Below are 10,964 nucleotides of genomic sequence, written 5' to 3'. Positions count from 1 at the left end.
ATTTCTGTTTGAATCAGTTCAATAATATATAAAACATTTAACTTTCATTTGTTGTATGACAGCTCAAACAATGTTCTGCATGAAGAATCTCATGTGTCTTCTCTGTAAACCTGCAAAACAAGATTCTTCGGAAACTGTATACATTTTTAAAAATGTCTCAAAATAACCACATAATTTAGCTTGTTTTCTTTTCCCTTTTCTTGCTTTCTTTTTTCAATGTAATCACAATTCAAACAGTCATTTCCATTTTCAGAAAATAAAAAGTATTTTAAAACTTTTATGTAAGTGTCATTTGATTATCTGAAAATTGATGTGTGTGATGTGGATGGGAGAGAGGAAGGTTTTGTCTCATCACTTCAATGAATGCTGGCATTCATGTAGCTAATCTGGCTGGGTAAGAAGGAAACATTCTTTGACTGAGTATAGCCCTTTGGTCACATTCCACCACATAAGTCAAAAGGTTACTTCTATATCTAATCTAAACCATATGATCTCTAACAATATATAATCTTTTTTTTTTCTTTTTTTCAACAGATCACTCTTTTAAAAACATTTATGCACCGTGACCACTGGTAAAGTGAAAATGTGTTTTGGCACATTTGGGAAACCCACAAAAATTATCTTTACAGCCAGTTCCTCAAAGCATTCAAGAAAAAAAATGAATGACCATATTAAGATAAATACACAAATACTTCAAGGATATAATCATAAACTTTGATAAACTCTAATGGGATATATACCAGAAAGGTCATATCCCATTAGAATTAGATTTTACTAATACCTCATATTTACCTGAGCATAAATATAAGGCAATCCATTAGAATGATTTTACTAATATTATAATTAGTTTTATTAAGACCAAATAGTTTAAATATTAAAACTAGTTATAATATTAGTGAAATCATTCTAATGGATTGCCTCATATTTATGCTCAACTCAAATGTATGGGGCATTACATTTGACTTATACAGCTTTTTTTTTTTTTTTTTTTTTTGAGACGGAGTCTCGCTCTGTCACCCAGGCTGGAGTGCAGTGGCCGGATCTCAGCTCACTGCAACCCCCGCCTCCCGGGTTCCCGCCATTCTCCTGCCTCAGCCTCCCGAGTAGCTGGGACTATAGGCGCCGCCACCACGCCCGGCTAATTTTTTGTATTTTTAGTAGAGACGGGGTTTCACCGTGTTAGCCAGGATGGTCTCGATCTCCTGACCTCGTGATCCGCCCACCTCGGCCTCCCAAAGTGCTGGGATTACAGGCGTGAGCCACCGCGCCCAGCCCCAACTTATACAGCTTTTTAAAGTAACCTGACACCTGTTACAATTGTTCTTATTTTAACGTATCAGAATGGAGGGTTCCTGTACTGGAGCAGATTTAACAATGCAACTAGCATTCTCAGCAAACTATCGCAAGGATGAAAAACCAAACACCGCATGTTCTCACTCATAGGTGGGAACTGAACAATGAGGACACTTGGACATAGGAAAGGGAACGACACACACCGGGGCCTGTTGTGGGGTGGGGATAGAGGGGAGGGATAGCATTAGGAGATATACCTGATGTAAATGACGAGTTAATGGGTGCAGCACACGATCATGGCACACGTATACCTATGCAACAAACCTGCACGTTGTACACATGTACCCTAGAACTTAAAGTATATATAAAAAAAAGAATAAAGCAACAAAAACTCAAAAAAATAATTAACATATGACCACTAATTTTTCCTACAACTGATATGAAACCTGTAAATGTTTTCAATTAGTCCATCCTCAAAGACTAGCAGCATACTAGTATACACCTTCCTCAGGAGAGCTATTTGTATTAATTAACGGAGGCAGGTAGAGGTGGAGAAAGTGAATAAACCACACATCAACAGACACACACAGCCACACTCTCACATCCCACACTGGCAATAAGTGCCATCAAATCTTCAACTTTTAATAAGCAGCAGAAAGATAAATGATTATAATGTTTTCCTCTGTAATTTCCTTTAACAGTGAAGAAAGTTAAAAGTGGTACCTGATTAACTAAAAACTGAATTATACGGCTCTGGAGAGTTTATTAAGAAATTATTAAATTGCTTTCAAATGAATATTTTAATAACGCGTAGGCATCTAACAATCTATTAGTTAAAACACAGACTTAGAAGGTATAAGTGACTTACTGCTTAAAACAGAAACAGCTGGCTAGGCACAGTGGCTCACACCTGTAATCCCAGCACTTTGAGAGGCCAAGGCGGGCAGATCACAAGGTCAGGAGTTCAAGACCAGCCTGGCCAGCATGGTGAAACCTTGTCTCTACTAAAAATACAAAAATTAGCTGGGCATGGTGGCACATGCCTGTAATCCCAGACACTCAGGAGACTGAGGCAGGAGAATTGTTTGACCCTGGGAGGCGGAGGTTGCAGTGAGCCAGGATCATGCCACTGCACTCCAGCCTGGGCAACAGAGCGAGACTCCACCTCAAAAACCAACCAACCAACAAACAACAACAATAAAAAGCCAAAAAACAGCTAGTTAAGGCCAGGAGTTCAAGACTAGCCTGGGCACACACACTTAAGGCCAGGAGTTCAAGACTAGCCTGGGCAACTGAGAACCCGTCTCTACAAAAAATATAAAAATTAGCCAGGCATTGGTGGTGCAAGCCTGTCCTCGCAGCTACTTGGGAGGCTGAGGCAGGAGGATCGCTTGAGCCCAGGAGGCAGAGGCAGCAGTGAGCTATAATTGTGTCACTGTGCTCCAACCTTGGTGACAGAGTGAGACCCTCACTCAAAAAACCCAGAAATCTGAAGTTAGTTCATCTTTAAATCACTTTAAACTTTATTTCTCTGTAGCAGAATCAGATCATGAATATTAAGATCCTGGATCAGAAACTATAAACCGGTTGAGCAGTTTTGATTTTATTATCTAAATAATAAAAATAAGGAAATCTAAAAATCTTGACTAGCAATTTTAATTTGTCTTTCAAAAATCAAGGGAAAGATCCACCTAAATTTAACATTTTCCAAGTTACAGACTAATTAATTTTAAGTCATCCCTACTTTATAATCTTAATAAGGGAACATACTTAAATCAGTGATTTCACTGAACTGTTAAAATAATCATAACTATAGTTAAACAACAATACATAAATGTTACCCTAGACTCCTATGACAAACAACTCCTGCTCTTCATGAATAGACTCTTGCTGTCTTTTGGCTTCTTTCCCTGACACTGCCTACCTGCCTCATGGCCACCCTTTCCAGACTGCCTTAAGTTCCAGAACGCATGTGGCCTTGAAGAGTCTCTTCTGCCTTGAACGCCATCTCTACTTCATCTGTCTTTAGGACTCAGTTCAAATGATAGCTGCTTTGTTAAGTCTTCTTGATTATTTCAGTAATCAATTTCCCTGCCTCCCAGTGTTCTCACAGTGCTTTGTATATCCATTATAGCATTTATCAAGATATCACATTTAACATGTCTGCCCCCACCAACTCCCCCCACACACATATAATACCTTCGTATGTATATTCTCAGCATCTAGGTGCTTAATTTTTGTAAAGTTAAATAATATTGTTGAGGGTCTTTTTTTCTCTTAAAACCCATCTGCTAAAAACTAAATGTATTTTTATCTGTGCGAGCTGAGGGGGAAACCACTGCAATGTCTACTCATTAAAGAGTATCTTACCCCTTTATAACCCAAGTTTGTTAGACATTTATTTGCATAAGATTAAAATAATTAATTAGGTCAATAAGACCATTTCTAAAGTCTAAGGACAAAGGGCACTAACATTGCACAAACTTAAAATGGTTAAAAACCTAAAACGTGGAATTTGCTTTAAAGGAGAAGAGAGCAAAAAAATATAAACTGCCCTAGAAAAGAATGATTGTATGCTGATCAAACACTCAGCCTCATTTTGGCATTTAATTAAGCCATTTATTGCTTCAAATGTGTCACCACGAACATTTTGATATACACTCCACAGCGGTAAGGCCTCAGTTTTCACCACCTATGAACTCTGAACCCACATTTGGATATTGTGTCCCACCAACTGTTACATGAGTTTTGTACAACAGAGAATTTGAATGTTTACTTTATAATACCAGAAATACTTCCTTTGCTGCTTGGTGTAAATGTCACAAAGAATATTAATAGTTGGCCACATTTTTGGGGGGGGCGATGAGGTAGTTTCATGTTTGGGCCCATTATATATGATTCAGATATTAACAGGTTCTACCCATTACTAAATACCTGCACCAAATTTTGGTTTCTTTCTTTATGCATGCTTCATAAAATATTCAGTGTTTAAGTTTAAAACTTGTTAAAGTGTTTTCTAAGTGATTTGGTAAGGAGTGGAATTCACACACTGAAAGGGGATGTAGCAGCTGGAAAACAGGATGTTCCTGATTCAGACAAAGAACTTTCTTTTCAAATAAGGCTGTGCATAAGGCTTTTTCTTTCGACCAATTCTATAAAATGAATGAGGTTGGAACAGTCACAATATATAGAGGATGTAAATGATACATGTGAGTATTTCCAGGCAATATACGTTGATAAACGAATTGAATACTACATTATTTATCACTTCTTAAAGGGTTATAAAATCTCAAAATATTGAGTATCATGAAATGGTGATAATCACGATATTATGAAATCATGAGTACCCACAAATGAACCTAACTTGTTTAGGGGGCTGGCAGAGTTGTATAATCAGACTGTGGCAGCTCAGAATCATGGGATCTCAAAGGTGGAAGAGACCTTTGAAATCCCCTATGTACCTCACACCCTTTGGGTAGCACTGCATAGATTTTACACTGTTATCTGAATAAGTTCTAAGAAGCTCGTAAGTGGTTTAATTAAAGCAGAAATCTGATGGACCCCGTACGTTTCAATATAAAAGATATATGATGTATTAAGTATCTTAAAAGTTAAGGATTTTTCTATAGACCAGACTCGATATTATACTTTAAATAAAACCTCCACTATGCAAATTTATAATTTAAATAGCACCTATAGAATAAGACCTATTCTGTAGCCAGCATCACCCTGGTGCAATAAGGCCCAGAGCAATACAAAATTTGAATTAACTGTCGTATCAGTAAGTGGCAGAATCGAAAATAGCTGAATTTGAAGCTCCCATGGTCTCTTCACTCTATTTGGATACATTGCCTCCAGTCAAAACACCCATAACCATTATTTTCATTTTAACTGCTGTACTTACACTTCTTTCATGTCTTTTAGACTGAAGGAAAAGCCAGAAGATGTTCTAAAAAAAAAATACATTGGCATTTCAAATTTACATTAAAAATATCTTTCCTGTATTCTCACATCACAAATTCTAAACATTATTAAAGACATCACAGATTACACAGTATTCTGTGTCCTGGGCCTCTGATTCTTTTTAGATTATGAAAGTTGAGAGTTAATTGGAATTCAGAAATTTTCATTATTAAGTATGTAAAGTATAAATACAAGTAATTTTTTAAAAACTTTATTTTAACACCTAATACAATTGCAATTTTAAGGATTACTTGCACAAAAAAATAAACACATTTGGTATAAAAATGTATCACTTTAACGCCCTTGCCCCTTCAGTCCCCCGCCCCCTCCCTCATGAACTGCACTCTATCTGGATGCAGAAACATAGAAAGACTAATGGCACAAATTACTTTTCACCTACAGGAGTTTCTGTTTATGTACCCAGGTACTCTAGAGGATACCAGCCCACTTTATCACATGAACCATTTCCTTCAGCCTGCTGAATTAGTTTCACAAAGAAACAAAGCTTATTATAAAGGCATTTTAAAAACCATTATCTTAAATTCTTTTTAGAAGCACTGACTTATTTTTTTGTTTTTTTTTGCAACCATTTATATACAGTGTTACATAACAGCTCTGGAGTACAGTACATGCAGCAGAATATACCTGTTGAATATAAAATATTTTCCTTAAAATCTTCATCATTGGAATTCCTTGAAGTCTAAATCATAGAATGCCCATTACTTTGAGAAAATGGTTGAGGAGTACAAATGTCTGCATATGTTGGCCACTGAAATAATCCAAGGCTAACTGGAATAATATTCATAGCACACCAGGAGTGCATAAATAATTTACTTACATTATTAAAATACAACCCATAAAATTCAAGTTCAAGATCTTATAGGATTGTCTATGTAAATCCTTTAAGTGGTTGCCTGGAAATGCATTGTTTCCTCTTTCTCTTCTCTTCTTTTTAAAGTCCTATATAAAATGTTCAGCTGAAGTTTATTTCTTCCTCAAACAAAAGGACCACCTTTATTTGTGTCTGCTGCCTCTTCTCTTCATTGCAGCAGTGCACTGTGGACAGTACCATTTGCCTTTTGGTGCCTCTGTCAATCCAACGCAGCCATAATGGAACCATTCTATAGGGCACTAGAGGCAAAATTACAAAAAAACAAGTTTTCAGTACTTCTGAAGGCAAGAGAGTATATTAAAATGTGCTCAGGAGACTGAATAATCCATTTAATTTAACAATAATTGGATGCGTAACATCAGAATTTTTAGATCTAGATTATTTAGACATCATTTAGACTAAACGATAAGCTTCAGGAATGAGGAAACGAAGGCACAAAAAATTACGCATCTTCAAGAATCCTGAGGTCCATGTAATCTAGTCCCATCATCCTAATGAATGAAAATTCACTAATTTTCAACTTTCAAGGGCAAAAAGCAGTGAGATGAGTCTTCTATGTAGAAGGTAAATATATCTTAAGATTTTATGTAATAGCCTTATTTGCTGTCTCATAAAGCAGAATAAGCTGATTGTAATTAAAGACATTAATTTATGTCTTACTCCCTGGATTTTCTACCTGGGTGTTTCTATTCCTAGAAATGTAGAGAAAAAGTATTCCTCTCTGAAACATATTAAGCAGAAAACTCTTTCAAGGAAAGTCTTAGCACTCTAAAGAGCACAACTGGGAATAAGAAGAATCAGAGAAGCATGATGCTGGTACTCACAGAAATCTCATTCATCATTTTCACTAACTGTGCCAGAAGAGTTTACAGTGATATTCTTGAAATGGTTGGGCAATACTGTTTTTGCAATAACCACAAACAGCCTACAAGGGATTCTACATAGGGAAATAGAAGGAGGGTCTGTCCCCATCTATGTGAGCATGTTGTTGTGACCCTATCAGGTCTAGGAAAAGTACACATTTTAATGCACCTAGCCAACCCCCTCAATCTTCAGATTGTTTTACAAATTTAAAACTCCTGTTAATCTTAGGATCCTGTCACTACTAAATAAGGAGGGAGTCAAAATTACTAGACAACAATATTCTCAGTATTGAATAAAAATACATATCTCTAACTAAAATTAAGTCTCCTAAAAACCAGGAATTCCTTCCTTTCAAATTTCCTTTACTTTTTAGATCAGAGGTGGCACTTATCAGCTGACACCTGCACAGTACAGTAAAAAATATTATACTCATGAGAGGAAGATAATCTCACATTAGATCCTCAATTATCCCACCCTTCACTTTAGCATGGTGCAGCCTGAAAGAATGAATTGTTTTAAAATTCCATTTCTTCAATGTGATAAATGAACCGGATTCTAGTAAACACAGTATTTTTTAGCAAAGGGAAAGGAGGATATTTATAATTTTCATACAACATAACACTTCTGAGACAAACCATCTGCACAGAAAACCATAAAATTAGCTTTAAAAATTAAAATAGGGAACACATTAAGGGACATTACCCTATTTTGAAGAGGAATATTCTAGCATTAGCATAACATAATTAATATACCTGCAAACCTGTTTTCTTAGACCAAGCCATACAGCAAATAAGACAAATATTCAAGTAATGACAACCTGTGATTTTTTTCATTCCTAAATAGAAAAATTTAATACTTACATCTTGGTTATCACATCCCACCATCTCACCATAAGATACCTAGTTAAAAAAAAAATTAAATATCTTTATTATGACTATGTAACAAACACCTAAATCCCAATTAACTGTTTATGACACTGCTGGAAAATAGAGGGAAATACACTGAATATACAATTACACTGAGAATCAAGGTATAATTAGTTTTTTCCTGAAATACTTACTCTCTTGGGCAGCATGGGGCAAGGGTGGGAAGAAATGCACAAGAATTATCTGCCCTTCAGAAGTCTGGAAGAACTTGCCCTATAAATCACCTGGATGAAAGAGTCATCTTTCTGGGTAATTCTTATTGTAAAAATTTTCAGTTTCTTTCTTGATTATTTACTTACTGAAAGTTTTTACTTCTTGGGTCACATTAGGTCATTTATATTTTTGCAATTAATAGTCCACTTCCTTGAAACTTCTAAACTTCTCTATTTTATGTCCTTTCTCATTTTGCTTTTGCTGTTCATCACCAGCACTTTAGGGTGTAACTTGCTAATTGTTGAGTTCACTGAAGTTCTCAGTGGACTGAATAATTTTTCAGACAGGATTAACTAGATGGCATACCTTCTGATTCTCTGCATGAGTGAAAATATATTTATATGGTCCTATGCATAGAAATAACTTCTTTGAATATCAAGTTTTTGGGGGGCTCTTAATTTTTCCCTGAAAGCTCTACAGAAATATTTCATCACCTTCTAGTTTTTTAGTGTTACAGAGGAAAACTCTAGGTTCAGTCTGATTTTGTTCTTTTGCAAGTAATCTACTTTTGTTGTGAGAATACAGGATATGCTTTCCTTAACCATTTGTGCTGAAAAATGTTTATCAGGTGATAGAACAGCTAACAAATTGTTAAAATTTTTAAAAATCGGATTGGTAACTCACACTGTTAGACAAAATAATCTGCTGATAGACTAAGACTTAAATGTGAAGAAACTGAAGCATGCAAAGAACTAGACAAAACCACATAAAAACTAGGAGAAAATATTATACAAGACAAATTTTTATGGAAAGAAGAGCCAAAGAGAAAGCCCTTCTAAGTAGATAATCCATGGCTTGCTTCATAAAAAAAAAAGATTAACAGTCATAACTACAAAAAATCAAAATTTTAGAATTATTAAAAATAACTAAATCAAGCAAATACTTAAAGCACATAATAAAAACAATAGAAAAATCAGCCAACACTATTAGATGGCAATTCATAATGTAAAAAACAAAAATGGTCAAAAGATGTCCAACTTTAATATTAGTGTATTTAAAACAATTGTGACATAAAACTATCAAATTGGTACTTAGGTTTTAAAAGAAAATAATATCCAGTTGTTGGACAGTGTTTAGTAAACAGGTATGTTCATTAATTTTTGGTAATAAATTTCTAGAAAATATATTTTGGTAGTCTGTCAAATATTTATGCCTAATTTTATTGCTAAAAGATTATCCAAAAAATCAGATGTATAAAATGGATTACATTTAAAAAATGCCTATCACAATATTATCCCTAATTTCAAACAAATTAAAACCACTAAAATAATCTATAGCTACGAATTGGTTAAAAAAACTATAGTGGATGGTATAAGAGATAACTATGTGAAGATTACAAACATGATTTTAAAGAAAAATCATGTTTGGTATACCTGATTTAGAGAAAAAAGCCAGTATCAAGAAGGTATACACTGTGGTTCCTACTGACAAACTTACATACACACACGTGTTTGCATTATCTGCATATACATGTGTTATGAAATGCATGCTTATGTCTCAAAATTCATATGTTGAAGCCCTAACCCCCAATGTGACTGCAATTGGACACAGGGCCTGTGAGGAGGTGGTAAAGGTTAAACGAAGTCATAGAGTGGGTTCCTACTCTGAAAAGGCTGGTGCCCTTATAAGAAGAGACACCACAGCATTCTTTTTCTCCCTCATTATCATGTGAGGACCCAGTGAGAAGGCAGCAGTCTGCATCTAGGAAGAGAGCCCTCCTCCAGAACTGAGTCAGTGGACACCTTGATCTTGGACTTCCCAGCCTTCATACCTGTGAGAAAATAATTTTCTGTTGTTTAAGCTACCCAGTCTGTTGAATTTTATTAAGGCAGTCAATGTGCACGTGAGGTATATGGTAGTGGTACATCAAAAATGTTTAGTTACAGGTTGTATCTGAGGGCTAGGATTATGGGTAACATTTTTCTTTATACTCAGTATTTACAGCAAATGTCACTTTTGTAAGAAGGGAGAGAAAAGTATACAAACAAAGCAGGGGTATTTCAAGTGAGTTTTTAAAAATGCTTAAAAATGAAATAGTTCTCTTTCTTCCAGTTTATTCAGATTATACTTTTATAGACATATACCAGACTTTTACCTGATTACAAATGCAGTATCGAGGTTCATTTGGGTCGTAAGTCCAATCAACCTGACTGTTTGAATCAGATTCTGGCACTACAGTTGTTTGTTGAGAGATTTCTTGTACAACAGTTGATGATGAAGAACACGATGATAAAGAAGAAGAGGAGGAGGAAGATGATGACTGTTGGCTTGAAGACTTGTTGTTGTTTCTGAAAAAAATAGTGTAAGTTTTATTTGCTCACCATCCAGAAGTTACCAGAGAATAACTCCTTAATAAATAGTATAAAATGAAATGACATCAAATGTATAAATTAAAGTCTAAGCTAAAGTAATCTGGATTTACCAATGACTTAAATTATAGGTAGTACTGTGAAGAATTAATATAAATTTTGGCTACTTTACAGACATTATTTGTATTTTTAAGTAAACTGAATACTCTTCATCAAAAGCTAAAGCACATATACACAAAACCATGTGATAAAAGTGGTTATAACCATCAATTGATGGGTGAATACCTACCACGAGTATGGCAGGGAACCAGGACTGAAAATTCACAAGTAATTTATTGCTAAGCCATATGCTATTTTAATTCTACAAGTATAGAACTTTATCATAAGAAATTATATTAAACTTGCACCATTAAGATGAATTAATTTTTAAGATGTTTGACATTTCTGTCGTGGTTATTTCATACTGATCATTCTTTTAGGGATTAATTCACAAAAAATATAACA

At 35.0% G+C, this 10,964-nt stretch overlaps 1 protein-coding gene across 1 annotated transcript in view; it reads right to left on the bottom strand.

Moving 5' to 3' along the window:
• Positions 1-5,451: 5,451 nt before the first annotated feature.
• Positions 5,452-10,964, bottom strand: part of ING3 (inhibitor of growth family member 3) — a 28,191-nt gene continuing 22,678 nt past the window's right edge. Inside the window, exons 10-12 of the mRNA XM_025380831.1 lie at positions 10,247-10,439; positions 7,873-7,911; positions 5,452-6,387 (exon numbers count right to left, since the gene is read on the bottom strand). Coding sequence (XP_025236616.1) covers positions 6,271-6,387; positions 7,873-7,911; positions 10,247-10,439 — 349 coding nt within the window. The 3' untranslated portion in view covers positions 5,452-6,270. The remainder of the gene's footprint in view (positions 6,388-7,872; positions 7,912-10,246; positions 10,440-10,964) is intronic.

Source organism: Theropithecus gelada, chromosome 3 (assembly GCF_003255815.1).
Source record: "Theropithecus gelada isolate Dixy chromosome 3, Tgel_1.0, whole genome shotgun sequence".
In the NCBI taxonomy this organism is placed as follows: Eukaryota; Metazoa; Chordata; class Mammalia; order Primates; family Cercopithecidae; genus Theropithecus; species Theropithecus gelada.
Note: the sequence above shows the minus strand (reverse complement) of the source record. Positions and strands in the feature narration are given on the sequence as shown.